This window comes from Vanessa cardui, chromosome 18 (genome assembly GCF_905220365.1).
Source record: "Vanessa cardui chromosome 18, ilVanCard2.1, whole genome shotgun sequence".
NCBI classification, from domain to species: domain Eukaryota; kingdom Metazoa; phylum Arthropoda; class Insecta; order Lepidoptera; family Nymphalidae; genus Vanessa; species Vanessa cardui.
The window spans coordinates 8306177-8330944 of record NC_061140.1 but is presented as its reverse complement, the minus strand read 5'-3'; the positions used below and the strand labels follow the sequence as shown (position 1 = coordinate 8330944).

Here is a 24768-nt window from a genome sequence, read left to right as displayed (position 1 = left end):
CTTGTTTTCCTGTTAAAGTAATTTTTATATACTTTTTTATATTGATATTGTAATTGTATACAAGACATAAAAATAAAGGTGGCTTTACACAGGGCGAAATTTAGCACACTATTAATAGTCATTAGTCAGACAGGTAGCGGTAGCTGAGAGAGTTGAGATGGCCCAGTGGTTAGAACGCGTGCATCTTAACCGATGATTGCTCGTTCAAACCTAGGCAAGCACCGCTGATTCATGTTAATTTGACTATATAATTCACCTCGTGCTCAGCGGTGAAGGAAAACATCGTGAGGAAACCTGCATGTGACAAATTTCGTAGAAATTCTGCCACATGTGTATTCCACCAACTCGCATTGGAACAGAGTGGCGGAATATGTTCCATACCTTCTCCTCAAAAAGGAGAGGAGGCCTTTAGCCTTTAGGGTATTTACAGACTGTTGTTGTTGCTGTATAGCGGTAGTTAATGAGATATTATGATATCTAAGAGGTTTTTTTCTTAATTAAATTAATGTATTTATTTAAGTCACGTGTATAACCCGCTTAATGATTGCAAGTATTGTGTTAGATGTAGTATAGTTTATCTTTATATATTATAAATTGAAGTTGCGTCAAACAACGGCTATCTCCACAAACTATCTGAGGAGTATAATCGTGGATATTGTGGGCGGTACAAAGACCATTGCTATCTGTTAAGTTAGCCAGATGTCTGAATTGCGCTAATGTTATATTTAGTTGAGTGTAACTAGTCGACAATGGCTTCTATTTATATATTGTTAAATAATAGTTTTATCTCAAGCCATAGTTGAGTTTAGATGTCAATATAATATAAGGTTCTTTAATTGGTAAATATCATTTATGAATTAATATGATAAGTAAGTAGTACAATAACGGTCTTGTTCTTTTAATAGCCGGGGAAGTTGTAAATGATCTTCCTGAGTTTCGAATTTGGAACCGGTTGTTATGATTATTTGGTTCTGTGATGAATAATTTTTCAGTTGCAGCACAATCTTGGAATATGTGAATATTGGGTATCATTTTAGTGTTTCGAGTTTCTTTCCTGCTCTGCTAGATTGCTGTTCCATTAGTATATTATAAAGGATAAGCGTTGTAGGGTGATATCTTCCATTTAAGCCAAAGGAATTCTGTTCAGTTTAGGTGAAAATTTGGATTTTATTCCACCAGCTAATTCGGACAAAAATGGCAGAATTTTAACCGGCGAATGGAGAATTTCATTGCGCAATTCCTTTTCTAAATTTGTTTTTTTTTGGGCTTGAATCTGAGGTCTTGTTCAATACCCATGTGTTTTATCGACTTGGCTATTTCAGTTCGATATTTATATATATATTTACGAATAACAAGCACAGCTAAGGAGACGGCGTTAATTTAAGTACGCCGCATCCAATGGGGTGAGCAAATGAACAGAAATCAGAGCGGAGAGGCCCAGGGGAGCACTTGGGTCTAGCCGAGCTCTTGATGGATGCGATGATTACCTTAATTTCTTTTTTGCCACGCAGTCGACTCGAGTGTTCCAGAGATCTGCACGGACTGATGGAATGTATGGTTTCACGTTTGGCTTACATCATGAATATAGGTTAAGATATTCTTGTATTTTCTTGTATTTTGATCCAAGTATTTGTTATTACCTAATGTAATCATGATTCGATTATATAAAGTAAAGTATGATAATGTGTTGCCATACTTTGTTGTTATATACTTTAGTAATTAAGTTCATGTTATAAATTTTAGTCCCTGGGTCTTTATTTAATGTAATTATTGTGGCTTAAACTGTAATGACACAGTATTGTAAGCCGTTGGTCTTAGCTGAAGGTTACTAGGTCAAAACAGGACGTGGGTGGTAGTTAAAGAAACTTACGAGGAAATGCGATCGTGTTAAAATATTTACGTTTTGTTACATACTAAAGTTTATCCATATATGAGGCGTGTTTGTATGTAACTCATCTATACTAAGAATTAAGCTGAAATGGTACCATATCTATGATCAAAATATGTAGATATTAAAGAAAAAATATAGTTTGTTTTACCTTGGAGTTGGAAAACCAAATACGAACAAATTATGATTTCAAAACAGTCTATAACATAGTTCCTCGGGTCCGCCATATTAGATTTGTGATGTCATCAACGTGTATTAAAAACTGACGAGGTTCGTACACGAAATAGTTTTTGAAACGATGCGAACGATGATAAACTATCTAGATAAATAAAAAAAAAAAACTATGAGTTACTATACCATGCTCAAAAACTAAAATTCAGATTGTAAAAAAGTTTGGACAGTTGTATCAGCTCTACAGAATGTACGATATATTAAGATTGAATTTATATTATTTTAATATTTGTCTTTATAATTCATCTCGTGTTCAGCGGTGAAGGAAAACATCGTGAGGAAACCTGCATGTGACAAATTCTGCCACATGTGAATTCCATCAACCCGGGAGAGGAGGCCTTTAGTCCAGCAGTGGGAATTTAAAGGCTGTTGTTGTTGTTGTTGTAATATTTATAAAAAAAGGTAAAACTAGCATAGAGGATAGAACGCGTTCATTTTAACCAGTGATTGCAGGTTCAAACCCGGGCAAGCAGTGGTGTCCCACAGGTGGGTTGACGCTTATAAAGCTACATACTCTTTTTAACTTAAAAAAAGATATTTGTATCTCATAATCCATTCATACGACTCCGAGAAATTTAGATGAGAAGCAAAATTTCGTATGTAAAATAATTAATTAATAAAAGTTACAAAGTTGATAAAGTAACGAAGGGGTGGCTTAATCGGAAGTTTTGCGCAAACATGATAAGCGCTTTCGCTTATCAAAATTCTTAAATTAAAAATTGTTCAGCCCACAACATATATGTACATTTTAACCTGGATTTATCATTAGATACCTCTGTACGGCTGATGATGGAATGCTCCTCCTTTGTATTATGTTCGTCCAAGAAGGTGAGATTAAAATAGTTTATATTTTCATTTTGATATTTTGGTATAATGTCAAGTTATAATTTAAAAAAAGAAAACGACTGCTTTGAGCGAACGAATTCATTAATTTATTACCAGTGTCATTAGGGATTGTGTTCCTATATATCAAAATTTGTTCAGGCTATTAAATATTGTAATTTAATTAAGAAATTCTCATACATATACATTACACATAGATGAACCCTAAATATCACATTTCTTTTTTCGTATGTCGTGTTCTTAATTTAAAATTTATTTTTAGATTTATTTTTAATTGATCTCCAAAATAGCTTTGCATTAAATTCAATATTACCTAAATAGGCTTGAAAACGTCGTTATCACCACGTTTTTAAGCCCGTTTAGGTAGGTATCGCTACGTATTGTTTTAAAAGAAGAGTAAGCAGTGTATTTATACTGGCATTACAAGAGACGTTGCATCTTAGTTCCCATTATTGGCGGCAAATTGGTGATATCAGGCATGATTAATATTTATTGCATAACACTTACCATAAGGGGCCCCTTTGCCAAAATATGATTTAAAAATTAATGATATGCTGTAATGTGATGATTCAAACGTGCTTACAAAGGTTTATTGATATAGGATGTATATTTCAGGTGAATTTATAACAGTCATGATATGGTTCCTTATTAAAATTACATAACGCTTTGTTTTAAACTAATGGCACATTTAGATATTATCTGTGCACACAGCTGGTACGGCGGTCGAAACGTTAATTTACTTAAAAGGGCACAAAAGGCTCACACCCTGTATGCCGGAATAATATTACAGGGACGCGGGTCAAATAAGGGTTAAAATCCACGTAACGTCGCGCTATAAATCGTTTCCGTTTTACGTACCTGTATCGCATGAAACTGTTGTATTCTCATTAAATTGGAATCGTAAAGGATAAAACTTAAAATTAAGAAAAAAACAGACGAATTGACAACCTCCTCCTTTTTGAAGTGGGTTAAAAAGTGTATTCATTTAAAAAGCCTAAGGCGATAGCGCGTGTTTTAATCGAGGCTGGCTTTGTTCACGTGTCAGTAGACATCGTAAGGTTAGACTTGAAAATGTGCATTCGAATATATACGTCCTCACCTTTTCGGATTCCAAATTCATTCATTCATTCATTCTTTTTGAAGATACAATTAGTTACCCTTTGTTAAATAATGCAATTATTGACTATCCATACATATAATTGTTGTTGAGTTATATTCAGTACAAATAAATGTAACGCATGCGTTGGAATGCCTTTTACATTTCTTAAATGTAATTGATATAACTGGCAACGCTATTGTACGATGGTGGCTCTGCGCCAGAAGCCTTCGCAGAACTGCCAACAATAACTGTACAAGTTGAACTCAATGGAACGAGCGATGCGTAAACGCACAGAATACGAACAAAAGTTTAGTATAGATTGTAGACATTATGTTGGTCTACATCAGCATAAACCTTATGAATTCGTCGTTTACATTATATTTAAAACTAGCTGTGCCCGCAAACTTTGTAGGCTTTAGAATTTAACAAATAAAATATTATTGTAGCCTAAGTTACGCATTATTATATCCGTTATCTGCCAGTGAAGGCCCCGTCAAAATCGGTCCAGCAGTTCCACAGATTACCCGGAACAAACAGACAGACAGTCAAAAATTGTAAAAATGTTATTTCGGTATATATACCGTGTATAAATACATATGCATTGAGTAAAAAAGGGCTATTTTGTATTACAAACAGACTATCCAATTTTATTATATGTATACATGTTTATTAACACAATAATTAATAGCAATAAGTGCTTAAATATATATAATATAAATATGAATTAAAAATAGTTACTGTATGAATCTTGATCGTGTGAAATTGTGGCATGAATGCTAGCAGCATTTCCCTGTTGAAGGCAATGAGGCGAGGTGTTATACTTTTGATGAAGCTTTTTGCAACACTACTCCAAGAGCCAAGTGCCAAGTATTTACATTATGTTAAATTTATTCATCAGATAATAAAGACAATAATCAAGTTTTGATTGTTACTTGTTACGGAAATGATTTGTTGTGTACTAATGTTCCTCCAATCTTGAAATATATCTCATATAAAAAATCCATTCATACATAAATTTTATTCGTCAAAGATCGTTTTTTCTTGCATTACAAAAACTGCTAATGCATAAAAATTCGCTCTATTTTGTCGGTGGACAACAATCCGATTTTAACACGTAGGCGAGCTGAGGAAATTAACCGTAGACCATAAAACATGCGGATTAACATATGATAGTATCATGATACGCGGTATAAGTTATGTACAGGATTATTTCGAAGTTACGTTATTATAACTTCTTGGAAAACATTTGTGAAATTTGAAATTCTAGTTATATTGTCTCGTGATATTAATTAAAACCACTCTAAAACAACGTCATTACTCAGAATGACGTTATATATTAACACTAATGTTGGCGGTAGGCTCTATAAGCGTCTGGGTAAGTACCACCCACTCATCAATTATTATTACGTTAAGCAATACTTAGTATTTTATTGATTAAATATTATAATTTTATTTAAATTAATGTTAGTGGTGAAATGTGCAATGAATGTCTTTGAGCGGTGGTGACCACTTACTGTCAATCAGATAGTTCGTTAGCTTCTAAGTCTATGTATTCCATAAAAATGTTCCATATACAGGGTTATTGGTATCTCTACGTATATCCGTTAGGAGGTAATAGGGGTGACTATTTGCAATAATTTATTTTAGATTTTAATTGATACTTTTTTTTTAAATAAAATTTTGAAATTGCATTTTTGACAAATTTTGAAAAAAGCTAAAAAACGTGATAACTCAAAAATGGTTTACTTTTGGATTATGCATATGGGGGTTAAAATTATTGCAAATAGCTACCCCTATCACCTCCTAACGGATATACGTCGAGTTACCAATAACCCTGTATAAAAGTATTAACCTTTATTACTTTTTAACCAAAAAGTTCGACTAAAAATGCTCGCCAAGAACAAAAGATTTAATAAAAACCACGAAACCGCCAGAAGGGATTTAATATTATCTTCTATATAAAGAAAATCAATAGCATATTTTCGGAGTCAGCCGAGTTCGGCGGCGTCTCGTTAAAACAATGCGACCCCAGCTATACAGAAGTTCAAGGTGAGAGTACATTTTTTAAGGCTAAAGACAGGCGATGAAAACGGGTCGACAGCCCACACTGATTCTTATAACAACCTCTTTGCGCTCTATAATATAACCCGAGTTCTAGTTATGCGAATTTCATAGCGTGGCGTAACCATTGTCATGTAAATCTGATTTGGAAAGAAATGCAAAGTTTGCAGGAACGAATGAATATTTCAAATTACAACTCGACTCCGCGCTCATTGTGAGAAATATTGTCCAATTTGTCACATACTCGAGTTTTCTTTATGAACTCGTTTATGGAAGCTATTTCGTGCATTCGCTAATGTATGTCTTTTTATCTAAATAATAGGTGCAATTTACTTGTTTAATTGTCGTATAACTAACCAGTGCTACTAATGCTTTATGCTAGCCTGGTAGTTACCACTCAGTTATTCTACCGTTATATAACTACACTTTTAACATTTCAATGGGGCGTTATAAACTTATTGGGATTTTATATCGAAATATATTCAGTAACAGCCCAGGGCCTGGAAGTACCTTCACGTAACCCTCTGAAAGCACGTAAAGTTGTTATTCATGTGTTTTACCGTGCCATTAGAATATAAGATTGAGATAATAGATAGTACATCTGTGTGTGCATAAATTGTGCACTATAATATATCCTGTGTTAGCTGCTCGCCTCTCGTGATAGAGGCCATCGGGACCATTCAGGACGAGATTATTATTACAAAAAATGCGTTCCAAATTAATCTAAATTTTTTGTGTTTGCTTCTGCTTGAAACTTTTTAAAGTGTTACCTTTGTATACGACATATCTAATATATTATTTAAATTACGTTTAAAGTTATATTCTAAGATATGTCTTTATGCCTTCCGAAAGAAGACACATGCATAACAGCCAGTAAATATTTATTTTCGTTACTGAGAGTAAACAAGCTATGATACCGTGATATCGTGTCATGTCTTTAGTGATGTGATGGAATATATCGTAATCAAATAATATCGATAAAACGTATGTATTTCATTAATATACCAGTCTCGAATATAACACGTTGCTTATAATTACAAGATATGATGTTACTCATTTTACTTATTAAAATCAGGAATATAAAAAATATATTGCCAAGAGATAGCAGTAAAGTTATCCGTTGCCTAGCAACTACTTTTTATAATTTGTTTTCTTGAAAGTGAACGAGTTTTAATTAAAGAAATATTTTTTCTCTGTAGGAATAAAAGTTAACATAGAATTTATAGGCAATGATATAAATAAAACAATTATTATTACTAGCACTAAATCAATTAGATTAATAAATGAAATCGATTTACTATCGAGTTATAGCGTATCCCAATATATTATCGATATACACGCAGCACTAAAAACATGGCGTCTGTAGGCTGTCGGGCGAAGGGTGTTTTAAGTTTTCCTCCAAACACCAGCCAAAAATCTTTACAAATGCAAGCGAGAGGAAATGATCTGACACTGCACGAGTTTGAAAGAGACGGATATATTGCATTCGACTTAGCTCCGCTGTCGCGGTTGATACAAGAGGTTCCATACTTCATCCGGTGTGGTTAAAAGTACCCTAACTTAGCTACGAATTCAAGTGGAGTTGGAAAAACAAATAAGTATCTCGTCTGAATGTAATGCTGCCTTTATAAATAAAGAGGTGTTGCTGTGCATATATTTAAAGCTAGAACATATACTTTGATAAAACTTTCAGTAACCGTTTGATGGTCTTATTTGCTTTCTTCGCAAGACTTAAAAACGAATAAAATTACCTTTTAAAATACTAACACACTTATTAATCATGTTTAACGGGTGTCTAGTTGAACATTGATTTATCTCTTTCTTTCATCATTGATTTTACATTCGAAAGAGCAAGACAGCTGTGTTACTCATCATTCTCGAACCATATTAAAAGTAAGGCTATGTATGAGTAATTAGTTTCAAATAGATATATAAATCTTATTGTATACTAATATTTATGTGTATCGCATGATGATTGTAATATTATAAGCTCTTTCGATTATTAATGATTATTTGAATTTTGACTTTTTACTGACGAAAATAATACATTTGTTTTGAATCAGAGAAGACATTATGAAGAGTCTTTAAAGTTTAAGTTTCTTTGAATAAGTGTACGAGATCTATAGCGAATATATTTTCATATTTAATTTATGTGTACTTATAGATAAAAGTCAAAAGTGCCGTTTATTGTTTTCATCTAATGACTTATAATATGAACGCGAAAGTTTTTATGTATGGTTGGTTCTCACTCTAACTTACTTGACACGCGAGTGAAGACGCGTGCGAAAACTAGTAACTTATAAATACAGGGTCAAGGGACACTACTGTCATAATCCCATGGAATCACAAATCCGAAACTCTCGGCAATAATTCGGGTACAGGATCAATGATTTGAATAGTTTTCGGAAGAACGAGAGAGAAAACATTGCCTTCTATTTGGAATGTATTGATGAAAATATCGAATAACTTCTCATTGGTCTAATCTGGGGTTTGAACCCAAGAACTTCAGACTTGAACTCGTATAATCTAGCTTCTCCACCCGTTTCATAAATCGCAAAGAACCGGGTATTATCATTATATAGTACAAAACAAAGTCGCTTACCACTGCCTGTCCTTATGTATGTTTAGATCTTTCAAATTACGCAACGGATTTTGATGCGGTTTTTTCATTAGATAGAGTGAATCGTGAGGAAGATTTTTATATATAATACATGGATATAGTAAAGAAACAAATTCTGTAGTATATTTAGTATCAGTATTACACCCGTGCGAAGCCTTTGTTGCTAGTTATGTAATATATTCGAATCTGCTTTTTTATACAGTTAATAAAACTATTATTAAAATAGTATGAAACATCAATTCAATATATAGATAGGTAAATAGTCTTGAGTAGGTAAGTAGTTATTGATTTCCATAAAGGATGTACATTTAATTCTATTCCACATTTCTCAACGTAATAGTAGATTTGTTTTAATTCTCTTTTATATGTTTTTATAATTTATAAATAATTTAAATGTCAGAAGACAAAAAAGTAATTCAAAAATGTCTATTCGTTTTTGATTAATTTTAATTTTAAATTATGGTTACTGGTCGCTTTTTGCCCATTGGAATTGCGATTCAATGGGGAAATGCTGCTAGCATTCTTGTCAGCAATCCACAGTCATTATTAATACAGTTAATTTTTTTTATATTTGTATATATTTAGGCATATTATTAGTTATTTTAATCTAGATTGACAGATTATGATACTACATATAGTGGTTAGAACGCGTGCATCTTAACCGATGATTGCGGGTTCAAATCCAGGTAAGCACCACTATATATATGTGCTTAATTTGTGATTATAATTCATCTCGTGCTCGGCGGTGAAGGAAAACATCGTAACCTGCATGTGACTAATTTCATCGAAATTCTGCCACATGTGTATTCCACCAACCCGCATTGGAACAGCGTGGTGGAATATGTTCCAAACCCTCTCCTTAATCGAAGAGCAGGCCTTATCCTCAGCAGTGGGAAATTTACAGGCTGTTACTTTACTTTACTTGCTTTACAATGTCTAAATGTTTTCCAACTGATGTCATATCGTAGTAGATAATTATCAATTTTGATGGTTTATCTAAATAATATGGAACCTCTTTTATTTGTATACGTTATTTAAATCTCGAACAAAAGTACGAGCAGCAGTCGGAAATAGGTAAGGCACGTAAGAAAAGCAAAAAGATTCATTTAATTGAATCCCGTTCGAGAGTCAGTCGAAAAAATCTTACAAATGAACAATGATAAAATGAAACGAAGAGAGGATCGGATTATATTGATATCTGAGTAATGTGTTTATTGGATACTTTTATTTGAATACTTATACGAGTTCCATCACACCGTGTCAAATAAAAACTTAACATAGTTCAATGTCAAAATTAAGAACAACAACAGAATATTCGAAAGAAAAACTTAATATTTTTTATTGGTTTGACTTGGGGCTTAACCCAGATTCTTTAGGATCTTCTGTCTTTATCTAATCACTAGAATTACGAGGCAAATTACACACACTCACACACACACACACACACACACGCACGCACTCATTCTAAGTCTCTCTCACACACACACAAACCACACAACATGCACGCACGCACGTACGCACACACACATATAAATGATGGTGATGACATACGAAATGTAAGTCTAGTCGTTCACGTTCGTAGTATATTTTTTAGATATTCCATCAACTATGACATCTGGCATATCGTACATACTGGCAACGTCAGTATGTACGATACAAATAAATAAATCCATATTAAACTTTTTGATGTTTCGAGACATATATAACGGCATGTTTGTCTCATAATTTAATACAACTAACAAGAGCTCGAACACTAACAATAAAATTCCCCGTCCAGTTGGACAATGGTCTTGTTTCCTGTCCGTCTGTTGCCCCCTAACAGAATGCTAAGAGTGTATTTTATGACGTTGTTTATGCGTGCGATGAAATTTCCTCCCCCTGTTTCCTTAACAGGCAAACATAAAATATTTTGTACACAAATATAGAACACGTGAAAACTCATCGGATTTATACTTGCGATCGTTTAAGATTAACATTTTCTATCCGATCAATCGTCAAAAAATAATAGTAAAAGTAAATTCACAAAAATATTATCTCGATAAAATGTGTTACATACCTGCTGCCGACGAGTAAGTAATTTCCATCTCGTAACAATAATCTGAAGAAATCTGTGTGTGTCTCGTTTCCAAGAAACTTGTGCGTGTCGTCGACCCCTGTAAGCAGAAAAACAGTATATTAATGACCATTTCGTAGCATCATTGGCAAATACAGAGTACAATAAAAATATCTTAATTGTTTAGTGTTCTTAATAATTTGAAAATTTCCTAATAAGGAGAACGCTCGTGTAGTATAGCGAGCAGATCGGTTAAGCTTAAGTTACCTGTTCTCAAACTTAATGTGGTTTATTCGACGAAGCTTAGAATGTTACCGAACACTTGATTTGTAAAGTCAGTACAGTACTATTTTGTACGAACTCACTTCGTATCTCACTCGTGAAAATATTAATATCACGAGTGACTTACGATTTCTTACAAAATCGCAATGTTTAGCGATAAGTTTCGAGTTTGCTTTTAAAGAATAAGTCTCTGCAAATGCTGACCTATTCTAATATCTTTATTATTGTCTTACATCTTCAATATTAATTAAACTGACGCAAATTATGCATTTTGCAGATGCGGAACATAAAGGCAGTCAGTGTAACGTACCACGTTCGTCGTGGACGCCACTTAACGTAGTACAGTTACCAGCTCATAGTTCTTTTGGGTGGTATCAAACCCAGAAAATCATATTACGATAAAACAGCGTGATATTATTATAATTACAGCCATTGGTTTTTATATTCATTCAATTATAAAAATGTTCTAAAACTATATTTCGTTTTAAAGGTTTATTAGGGAAGTTAATAGAATAATTGTTTAATTCACAACACAACAAATTACATACAATTTTGAATCATTTTCGAACAGATTGATAGATAAATGTATAATGTTCAAATCGAGCCATTAGTTTAATGTATGTCGATTGTAATAAAGCAATTTAATAAACTACGTTTTATTTCTATAGTTATTATTTTAATGTCAAAATATTCTTTATTTATAGAACATTACGCTTTCTTATTGATTGTCATGTTACCACCGATTCAAAAAGATACCTCAGTTTTTTCAACATATATTGTTTATTTTGTATATTTATAGTAAAAAGCAGACATCGTTTAATTCCAAACGTATGTAATTATATAAAAATAACCATGATGTCAATACAAGTATGTAATCGTAACGTTAAAGAAAATGGAAATAATTTCATAGCAAAAAAAATTAAATCAAATGTTGTTTTCTTTTATAGCAATAAAACATATTCATAATACGTGAATTGAAACGTTAAATATAATATTCTCGATCAGATTTCTGTATTCACATACACCTGATACCAATTATGTTAAAAGCAACGTAAAAGTTTCGATTTTATCTCATTAGTATACTGTTACAATATTCTATAAAGCCGGGAAGAAATTTGCATTTCCATTAGTCGGGTAACAATTTATCGTGAGAGTTAAAGGTATAATGTGACTTATACGGTACATTTAGGGTAATGTCGTTACGTTTTACTTATAAACTACAATTTTGACAACGTTGGTAAAATGTAAGATGTTATATTTTTCTGCGGATCTTCTTTTGACGTGATGAGAGCAATTTAAATTTCGAATTTGAATGTGACGCCAAATTATACTTCTGTATGAATAGCCAACTATTTTTTTTTTAATTGTACATGACTATGATTGTAATTTGTAATGCCTCTATAAATAAATTTTTCTTGCGTTATTAAAATAGAAACCAGGAAAATATACTTTTTTTATAACGATATATGTATCGAAGGAAACATTATGTACATGTAATAATAATGTTCTTTTGATACAAATAGGTAAACATATGAATCAGATATGTAATGAAACTGCTAACAATAATTTCATCTAATTAATTTTCCACCAATAGTTGTGAGCAATGTGTTTGGTGCAATGATTAATTATTTTTAGCTAAATACTTCCAATTATAATTGAAATTCAGATTCATCATAGTGGTCGTTTTACAACATGCTAGATAATTAGAATTTATACAATACAATGCTTATCAAAATTGTTGTTTGTGTTGTTGTCAGCCTACATATACTTACATAGTATAAAACAAAGTCGTTTTCTCTGTCCCTATAACATTTAAGCATACATAGGGAATGTATGCTTAAATGTTTAACACTACGCAACGGATTTTGATGCTGTTTTTTTAATAAATAGATAGAGTGATTCGAGAGGAAGGTTTTTGTATATAACACATGGACAACATAGTAAAGAAACACTGATAATTTTAGAAGTTTCTAACGTATGTCGTAAATAATTAATATAGTATATTTAGTAGCTAGCAGCAAACCGGGGAGGGTCACTAGTATTTTGTAAAAGGTTTTTTTTAACGTATTATTTATTAATGGTCCAAGATTATAATTACTTTTTAAAATTTATATAAGATATTTTTCAAAGTAGCCAACCGAATGGATAAGCTAAGCTCATTTTACAGTAGCGATCGATGTAAAGATAAAAGCGTTCACTTGTGCATGAAACGATATTCATAAAGGAACCTACTTCGATCACTGTTTGCAAGATATAAAACGCGCAGTGAGAATAAGACGACAAGTAAAGTATTCTGGCACGTGCGATAAAATCTGAGATTACTCAAAGGGTCTTTTTATGTGTAAAGATAGGTTCAAGTTTTTCACAATGATATTGGCAGTTAAGCTCCCAATCTATTCGTCGGCGAGTAGGAGTTATGTATTCTGTAAATCATTCGTTCAGGATTATCATTTCATTCTCGTTTCATTTTAAATATCTTTATCATTTATTCTTTCATTTTTAGTATTTAAACAGTTTTGCCATAAAATTAGATAAATACAAAGATAGATTAGATAACTTTTTCACGAATATTTAATACTTGGCATATTACATAATTTTGTAATAATTTTTGTATTTCTATACAAAATATTTATAAAAAATACTACTTAAGTAATCATTTCTAAGCATCATATAATATTAAGTGTTCATATTTAATTTAATTTCGTTACGTTGTAATGGGTGTACTTTTAATTTGTATAATTGTTGATAGTCTGTATTTGCCCTTATACTTTATGAATATATACTCAGATGTCTAAACACCCAAGTATCAAGATGTCCACATTTGTGCCCCATATCTTGAGTTTTTTTTCCGTAACAAGATGGCACCCGCGCCTTGTTTGAGAGCCTTACGTCATACGGTTCAATGTTCTCGTGGACTACTTTTATAATTTGCGTCATGTTTTTATTTTCAAACAAAACATATTTTATCGTTGTTTTAAATCATGTCTTATAATTAAAATAATAAGTAAATAAGAAATACAATTTGTGTAGACCATATTTTACCATAAATAAAATATTCGTAGCACTAAAAGCCAGTGGTACTTTATGGTAAGTGATAACCTTGGACATTGCTACAGTGAGGCATATTGATTCTTTGTAATACCATCAAACCATGGGAAATTGTAACTATTCAATCTGGTTAATTCACCCTTTAAACTGTGATATACTTCGGTGGTATAATGACAATCATGTTGGTATCTATTAACAGGCTTGTAGAGCTTACAATTCAGCAGTGTGCATACTTTGTAAGTATAAGAATCTTATTTTAAGCTTCACACTTTCTTGTATCTAAAAGAAGTGACCCGTTCTCCGTAGAATCACTGTTTTTTCAAGTCTGTATTCTTAAGGAGGCTCTCGCCAAGTAACTAGGTCAAGGCGCAAATTTTCTCTCTGCGGCTTCGCGTGATATCGCCAACCATCGACTTTTCTCGGTTATCTTTAACATCTGGGCCACGGAGTTCTTTTTTTATACGTTTAACTAAATTGCGTCAATCGAACTTCTTTCACGATATGGTCAGTGGAAAATATTATATTTTGGTGAAACGAAAAATTATGTTCGTAATGAATTAAATTCTTATTTCTCAATAATAATAGTAATTAACTTTCATGAGAACTTAACTAATATAAAATACTCCAACTAATATAATACGTAAATCATCTTTAAAATAATATTAAAAGCGACAAACAGCTTAACGACATAAAATGATATTGATTCTTGCAGATTTTGAAAGATTTAATAACTAAATTTTCTGTTTACTTTGACTCATATCAATGCATTTATTTAGAGAGCTCATGATCGTTTATTTGAGTCCTTAAAGTACCTACACGTTAGGTAAGTATTCTGTTCTGGCTAAATGCCACCAAATACACATTATATTATAGCCTGTGCAATTATAGTCTTAAGTTAAGCCCCACAGTTGACAACGCATTTGAAATGCAAGGCTCTGCTAAATGTCTCGAAATTTAAGACCCACTCTTAATTTACAAAAAACATTTATTTAAGATTGACTCTGTTTAAAAAAGTAATGCAAAATATGATATAGTAAAATTAAGTGGGGTCGCTAAATCTATCTCGGGGGGGACATTAAAAAATCTAATTACTGTGAAATCATTAAAGCGGAGCGGGCGCAGCTGGGTGTGTGAGGTGAGGCCTCTTTATTACAGCACTTGTGTAGACTCAGAATATATAATAATACTGCGTTTTAATTTTCTGAAACAAGTATCTACTTTTTTGCCAATTAATTTCGAGATACTTTATAATGCTTATGTTTGTTGTTTATACAATATTAGAGCCCGACCCGGGTTCGCACGGGTGCAATGCTGATACAAAATATACTACAGAATATCTGACTGACTTTTTGAAGACTTTTACAATACTGTTATTTTGATCTATCTCTGAGGGTTTATCAATGTAAGCGCAAAAAATGTGTTTATTTCTACATCATTTTATAAACATCTAAAATTATCAGTGTTTTTCAACTATGTTGTGTCTGTATTATACATACATATAAACCTTCCTCTTGAATCAAACTATCTATTTATACAACCGCATTAAAATCCGTTGTGTAATTTTAAAGATCTAAAGAAACACAGGGATAGACAGCGGTAAGCGACTTGGTTTTTTAATATGTAATGATGATGAAATGATTATGATGATAACTAAACAACTAACAGCGAGAAAGTGTCCAGAGACTTTTAAAAAGTATTTTTAATTCATCTCAATACTGAATGTTTCTTATAAATAATCTGATGTATAATAGCAAATAATAATATGAGTTATGTGATTTATCTATTCAATACAAATGTTTTACTTAAATCTACGCATTTACTAGTATAGTTTATCTATATTTTTTAGTATAGTCTATCTACAAACTAACGGAGTTAAGGAAACGGTAATCTGTGATAAAACAAAGTTACAGCTTAAATTCTACAGATTTATCGGATCTTTGGCGCACAAGTTTGCAGTCAGTTCTATCAATAAGGACGGTTCCAGGTACTTCTAGTGTTCTCTTATATCACGTGAATCTTAACCGATGATTACGGGTCAAACCCACGTAAGCACCATTTATTTTTTATATTCTTAACTTACGTTTAGAATTCGAAACGTTGGAGGGATGTGTGGTGGAATAATCTAAACCTTTTCAAAAGGTTAGCAGACCTTAGCCCAGCAGTGTAGCAGCAGCAGATTAAATATATTTATATATAAATATATTTATTTATTTATGTTTGAATTGTTTTCAACTAACACGACTGACATAACAATTTTTCATAAGTAGAAGTCTTTTATGAGTGACTAAAGTAAGTTATCGAAATGATTATAAAAAAATCAATTCGAAACTTAAATTAATTATAAAACATAAAACTTTTACGAGTAAGTTTTATTCAGTTTAGAAATTTAATAATTGATAAATTACCATTCCAATTAACATTAATTACTCAGGCGTGCATAGGTATATAGAAAATCATTATTGGCTCGCTGCAATTAATTAAGTCTATAAATAATAAGTAAACTACGTTCGACGTGAACTTTATGAGAGGGAAACTAGTTAAAAAGCACATTATTCATGTTCATTAAGCGAGCGGAATTAACCTGTCGCACCACACCGAGCTACGAACGAGATTCCGCTATCCAGTTGTTCTTGCAACGTAAGCTTACGGAAATTACCTCAACCTTTAACCTGGGGAGGTGAGGTATATCCTGGATTCATGATATCGTATTATTCGGATAAGATTTTGATATTCAGATAAGGATCATAGGATTTTTAACGTAATCCATAAGTAAATCCATTTATTTTATACTTTAAATTGTTGATACAAATTATTGATTAGATACATCAAGAGTTATAAAAGTGTAGTATTTATTTAAGGCAGACAGACGGTCTAAGTGAACTTACGTTATAGACATTAGCAGTGGAAGGTGTATAAGTTACTTCTCTCTCTATCTAAGATACTGTGTTCCTATAAATACTACTATTTGTATTGTGGTGATTGTTGTTTGTCCTAATATATTTTATTGTATTGTATTTCATATTTAACATCAACAACATCGTAGTACTAAAATACAACGATTCATATAATAAATTCTTATCGTTAAGGAACTGAAGCAATGCCTCATTTAAAGGAGTTACTTATGTCGCTGTTTAAGCCTAAAGCTAGTATTAGTGACGAATTGGGACAATATTCCCTCTATGGTTCAGGAGTTCCCTCTATGACTATTAAAGTTCGTGAACCATTGCGCTATAATGCTTCAATTAAAGACTTTTGTTTTCGTTATAATAAAATAAGTTTTCGACTATTTAAAAAAGGAATAAAGTATTTGAATACTTGTTTTTTTTTTGTTAAATCGAGTACTTCGTTGTTTTTAAAATATTTCATGAAAGGTTGGTTTAGTATTCAGTATTGTAACAAGAATAAAATTTCAGAAACATATTTGAGACAAACGTAATAACCGTATGTTTTTATAGCAATCCGAACTCGACAATATCAATGATATAACCTTTATAGGCGACACTAAAAAACGAAATAAAAGTAAGAAATAGTACGATTTGATTTCCGCTTATCGATATGTTGAAAGTCATGAAAATATACGAATACATCTTTGTATTTTTGATGTGAGAAATCTATTCGCACGCCTCAGGGGGCGGGTGAATCTTGCAGCCGTGTTCAGAGAGGTCATTTACTTTAGTGGCAATTACATAACTATTTTTCAGAACGATTTTTAAAACAATGACCTCAACTAGTACGGCATTATTAACGGAGCTTCTAAGTCTCTAACGTCTCAAGATCTGAATAGAGCTTAAGTGAGTTGTTATTGTTTAAAAAATCGTTTTGTAAAAATGGTTAATTACCATTAAAGTTAATTGTCGTCTCGGCTGTTACACCTTGAAGGCAAACGTCATGAGGCTATGTTATGGGTTCATGCCTTGCTCTTTAGTAGCACATGCGCGGACTTGTGTATGTGTTGTTTGCGTGCGTGCGTGTGCGTGTCTCGTAACGCACGCAATTATTATATTCTTATTATTATTGTTATAAAATATCATATTATCAATCGCAACGGTATATTTTTATTTATTTCTCTTCATCGGTTGGTTTTCTTTTATTCAAAGCAAATGCGGGCTGAATAAATAAGAGTTTGTATTGTTATTAAATCAAATAAAAATTATTAAAAGTTAAGTGACTGGCAGCGGTCTTACTTTGATTTGTTTTTGTTTATTATAATAAAATACATAATTAAGTGTGTTGAAAATTCGAATTCTTTATAACTTATCTATAACATATGTCATTATCCTTAAAAAGAGTCAATATATTCCATGGGTTGGAACGCGTGACTTTCAACTGCAAATTCAAACACAAAACATAATAGTATCAAACATACATACCAACTTTCATTCTACTCCATTATAGTATTAATAATGATAAATAAAAATATAAATAGCATTGTATTTGTTTGTTTAACAAAATAACAAAATCTAGATATCGTTCGCGCCTTCACTTGCGTCTTAGGTGTAGGTAAATAAGTATTAGACATAAAAAGTATTTCTTAGCATTTATCATATTAGAATAGAGTACGAAAATAGGTCTTAAGGTAAGGTAAGGTTCTGTGTATCGGTATCAGCAGTAGTAAATGTTTTATTTTAATGTCACTTAATTATTAATGGAAATACCTAAGTAACAACGGTTTTTTATTTACAAAGACATTATTCAAGAATATATAAATGTATTGTTCTCACAATCCCGGCAAAAATATCACTTATCATTAGCTACGTATTTCGTCCAATATTGTACAAAGAATTGTAAAAATAGACGAAGAAACATAGTACTATCAATCTTCATTATCTAGAACGAGTGTAACAGTCACGGCCGCAAATGGTAAACGAAATAGATGGATACAGTGGTCTAGAAAATCTGTTTGTCACTAACAAAAGAATAGGATCAAGTGAAGTGAAATGGGCGAGAATGTCGACTCTATATATCGAGACTAAATGAAAACTGTTTCGAATTCTGAAATCATTTATGATTTGAAATTGGAATCGTTAACGTTATTTGAATTTGATCTTGGATATCGTATAATATAAAAATTGTTGGTACATTTTTTTGTGAGAATAGTTACTTGGCGCCCAATGTGGGACTAAAAATTTAGTATGTGTTTTTTTTTTTGTATATTAATCTTAATACATACTAATATAATTAAGATGTATGTCTTTGTGTGTGTAGAGGATATATATCCACGCATATGAGATTTATTTAAATGCTATTAAATAAAAAAATAAAACTATAATAATATTATTCTACGTTTAAAATGAAGTTATGAAGTTTCTTGTAAGCGCTAATTTTTACTATATCGACTTTACTTATGTATCGATAAACGCTAAAATGTACGTCGACAGTGGAAGCTCTCTTGGTTAATTAGTAAAGACTACAATCAAAGTGGGTTCGAGTTCCTTTCTCGATTATTTGCTTTCTTGACTAAAGATGCTTTAGTTGCTTTAATTCAGAACGAACACCAATTTTCTTAAAGAAATACGCTTTAAATTTTGTAATGTTATGATACCTTGAATTTTATTAAATCTCGTAAATCATTCTGAAAATGGTTTTATATTTGGTATCGATATAATAAGTATATAGTCATAAAAATAAATGATGTATGAATAATTAAATAGCATTATAAATAATAATAAATATGTATGCGTTATAGGTATAAATATGCGTTATAGGGGTAGGTAGTCACGTGTTAGGCATTAGAGGTAGTCTTTATTTATACAAATAAAACAATTGGAGTGCCTATTTGTAATATTAAAATAACCGCTTTTTTCTGAATGTATATGTATGTATATACAACACACACACACGGTGTATATACAAAAAAAAACAAATATTTTTTATTTTTGTCTATCTGTCTATATGTTTGTTCCGGATAATCTCTGGAATATAATAAGAAGTAACTTAGGTTAAAACAATAAGCTTTTTGTTAAATTGAAAGGCGTAAGAAGTCGTGGGCATAGCTAGTTATTAATATTTAGCTTGATGAATTAACATCCCATATCATTTGAAATTTCCTAATTCGTTTCAATAATATTTATGTATAATTTATATGTGTAGAGGTAAATAAGAAAATAGTAAATAATAAATATTTCATCTATGCATTTGTGATTCACCAATAGACCAAATCATTGTTAGCCATTTAAAAAAAGAATGAATATTGTTATATAATGAATATTTTGTAATAGTAACATTATTTTTCTTGGAAACTGTTGATATAAATGTTATCATATTTGTTTTTATTTATTTGTTGATATATTTATTTATTTACTAATATAGTTTAATTAAACATAAACAAACAGCATAGAATCAAATGGATATATTTCTCACTTTACGATATATGTATGTTTGTTCACGATTTTTTTTAATTGAAAATTTGTTTATACGTTGTGAAAACCCATACATACAAAGTTAACCATTTAGCTAGAAAATTCAATTTTAAATACGTCTCTTGGGCTTTTATTAAAATTATTTAATTATTAATGTGAGAGATTAAACACTTCAAAGGAAAAAGCACAAAGGGAGCAGCGTTCCAGTTTTCGTGGTATGTTCAATTTTTCACCATTAATTTTTCGTCGTTTCAACCTTTGTATCGTACGGTAAGTAAGCGTTATTAAAAATGTGTGTATATTTTTTATGTTAAGGTGAAAATGAGAGGGTGAACGGTAATAATGAAATGCATTATTAATTCATTGATTTAGAAAATACATGTATATAAATAAATATAAATATTGGATAACATCACATACATAACTCTGTTCTCAATGTAAGTAGTTAAAGCACTGTTATGGAAAATTAGAAGTAACGGCGGTACCACAAACACCCAGACCCAAGACAATATAGAAGAAGACTAATGGACTTTTTCTACATCAACCTGTCCGGGAAACGAACTTGGGACCTCAGAGTGGCGTACCGATGTAAACCAGTGTACACGCTTCTTGAGAACAGAGGTCGTCTTCAGAAATTTTAGAGACAGTTTTAATGCAAAGTTTTGTTAGTTTATGATCTTTAGATATAATATAAAATTTTCACATGTGTTCAAACCCACTCATTAAATATTCTAACGCTAAACCATAGTTTCAGTATTGTTTTGTTCCGGTTTGGGGGGTGAGCCAGTGTAATTAAAGCCACAAGGAATATCTTAGTTACAAAAGTTGGTGGCGCTTTGGCGATGTAATCAATGGTTCATATTTTTTAAAGCGCCATTGTCTATGGTGGTGGTCCATTTGCTTGGCCGCCGTCCTATGTCATTAAAAATATATATATTTTACCTATAACCTTTAAAAATCACCAAGTTTTTGAATTTATTTTAAATGCAAAAACAAATTTCGATTTGTTTTTGCATTTGATATGACAAGTATGCCTGTTGACTTCCAAGCAGGATACATTAATTTAAATAATTGTATTTAATTAACATGATTTTGTATTTTTTAAATGTTAAAAAAGAGTAACTACTGAGTTTCTTGCCGGTTCTTCTCGGTAGAATCTACTTTCCGAATCGGTGGCAGCTTCACTTAATTGTAAAATGACGATTCAAAAGTGCTTATAAAAGCCTACTTGAATAAAGTTTATTTTGATTTTGATTTTTTGAGTAGAAATCATTTGATATGAAAAGTATATTACAATGTCAATATTCATAGGTTACAATTACCTTTACGGCTGAGCACGGTTGAATTAAAAACACAAATTAAATAAAACTCCCAGTAATTTTTCCACAACACACAAACTCTGATGAGAAAAAGGTAAAACATTTATAATTATATCGAATCTTAAATATTTAGTTAGTTCACTGTGTAACATCTTTTGCCTTATTCATTATAAAAAAAAAACAAAAACAAAATGGCGATGAAATTGTCGTAGGTAACAACTTGTACATTACTTAGACGTTGTTGGGACGACAATTTTTCCTCTTCGTTAACTATAATGGCTTGAAGGTTTCTTTGTGCCTTATGTTCCGAGTTTGTTGAGATTTTATTTTTTAATATATTAATATTATGTTATATTATTTTCAGTCTTGGTTAAGTGAAGGTATTTTTAGCTATGTCTGTCTCAAGGCGATATCAAATTAATAAAATGTAAATTTAAAACATCATGTATAACTAATATAATACTCGTATACCTATCGTAGGGATTATATAAATAGTTCTCCTTTGTCTGGTGTCTCTTTTTTAGTTATTTATTTAGAATTTCATTGAAAAGGGGATTTTTTTAGAATACCAGATTTTAACATACAGGTTATTTGTTAATTTCCCGTATTTCTCGGTAGAATCTGCATTATGAACCTGTGGTAGTTTTACTTATTATAGTTTTTAACAAATTGAATGACGATTCAAAAGTGCTTTGTTGATGTAATGATGTAAGAAAAATGGGACAATGATGTGCCTATTGATTAGTACAAGTTTTTATATATTTATTTTTATATATAACATTATTATTGATGATTTTACTTCGCATTTCAATGGCATTTACGACGTTTTTGTGCTGCGATGATCTAAACGTCGCAAGCTTATCAATGTAGATTGTAATTAAATGTCTATTTCTGCATAAGAAAAAAAAAAGTGTCTGAACGAGGAAACTACCAAATATAAAAAAAATATTTTCTGATTATTTATCCCATTATTAGCAGTATGAAATCATATAAGTATCATAAGGCTATATTCTGATTTATTTTAAGTAAATACATACAAATAAATATTATGATTAGACACTGTATCGCGCTGTACCAATCTTCCCTAATGCAGTTTTAATATCTCTGCAATTGCCGGTACAAATAACTAAGTTTAATTTCCTACCTATAACATAGAATAGGTATGTAATTTACATCATTAATTAGACAAATCGCCAATTTAAAGGTAATTTAAATAACCAATATAAGTATAAAAAAGTCGCCTTTGTTCTTCGTGGGAGTTCAAGTTTGCTTCAGACAGACAGAGTTACTTTTACATTTATAATATTAGTACCTATAATTGAATATTTTGAGGTCGTAATGTTTTCAAATCTCCATTAATCTGGATACATAAGTCCAATGCACAGTGAAGGTATAAATCTAACGTACCTTATATTCATATCGTTAATTTAGCTTTGTTTTCATAAATTTTATGATTCATTTAATTATCACAAGTTACATTTAGGGCGTAATTTAAACCCCTAAAACCAGTTCTCTTATATATTGCAACGCTTCCAAAGAATTACCGAAACACAAAGGTAGGGTAACAACAGGCTCGCGTACGTAGGTGGGCATTGTCGTAGGACATTTTGTACTTCTCGTTAACTGTAATGGCGGCGACCATCTCGCTCAACGACTCTCGTATCTTATCAGCGTTTCTTTTCACACAATACCTGGTATTTGTTGGCGAAATTTCGGGTCTGTTATGCTATTTAATTCGGCACTTTCTGAAATGCTTTGCTTAGAACCGATCTTTTGAATGAATGAATGAATTTGAACGTTTTTTATATGTCCGTTTTCAAATCTTACAAATTTAGAGTTTTATCGAAATAACTACTGATTCTCTTGGTGTTTTTTTTTTTGTGCAGAATCTTTTTTCCGAACCGATGATATCTTTACATTTCATTCAATGCAGTAATATGACGATTACGGCGATGGTTTGGTGCTTTTATAAACTACTAAAGGGGGAAGAAGATATATTTTAATTGAGTTTTTTAAATATGGAAATTGTAAATGACCTAACACTGGGTAAGGGCTCCTATTGATAAGTTCGTATTCCACCACGATACTTCAATGCACGTACACAGGTACAGTACGACACAACTTAGATGTAAAACCGATCACATCCGAATTGAGTACGCCATCCAAAATTATCAATATTTATTTCTTATGTGAATACGATCTTTACACAAACGTAACGACGTGTAATATCATATGACCTAATATATTCGTCAATTTGATACGTCGATTTGCTTTCTCGGGTTGAACTAACGTGAGAATCTTTATTATTTTTTTTTTATTTTATTTATTTATTAGGGAAACATACAGCATATCGTATATTACAACTTAATATAATAATCATATTTTAACACTTATGCCAGTTAAGTTTCCACTACTGTTTTAACAGGGAAGTGGACTAATTTTGATGTTACATAAAATATAACTATTTATGACAAAGAAAAATTTTAACGTGATGAAATATGGTTATGGTTAATTACTAATAAGTATTTTTCACAAGATTATATAATTTACTTAAACTATTTTTAAACAGATCAATGTGGTTGTATTTTCTATTATGACTATTACAAGATCTTAGGATAAAAGAATTAGCGACGAATAGACTGGCGCGATTGATAGCTATTTCTATTGGTTGTGTAAATCGGCAGTAATCGGTTTTATTTTCATTTCATTGCATTTTCCGATGATACATCTAATTTGTTTCGTACTATACAATGGGTATACGTCACAAATTTCATTTAACACACGCAAGATTCCAAACGACAATTTTCTTCAGCTTTTTTTTTTTAATTCAGCCGACATGTTTTTGCCACTGGATAATCCCCTCCACTCGAGTTAAAATGTTAAGCGATTATCTAAGTGATAATGATAGATTAAAAAGTACGAACAATAAAGTGGATGCACTTGTACAAAACCACTATAAACTAAG

The 24768-nt window shown here is 31.4% G+C and overlaps 1 protein-coding gene across 1 annotated transcript in view; it reads right to left on the bottom strand.

Annotated features, from left to right (window-relative positions):
• LOC124537176 (semaphorin-1A) overlaps positions 1-24768 on the bottom strand; it is a 348540-nt gene that overhangs the window by 34094 nt on the left and 289678 nt on the right. Inside the window, exon 3 of the mRNA XM_047113899.1 lies at positions 10799-10895. Within this exon, the coding sequence (XP_046969855.1) occupies positions 10799-10895 (97 nt within the window). The remainder of the gene's footprint in view (positions 1-10798; positions 10896-24768) is intronic.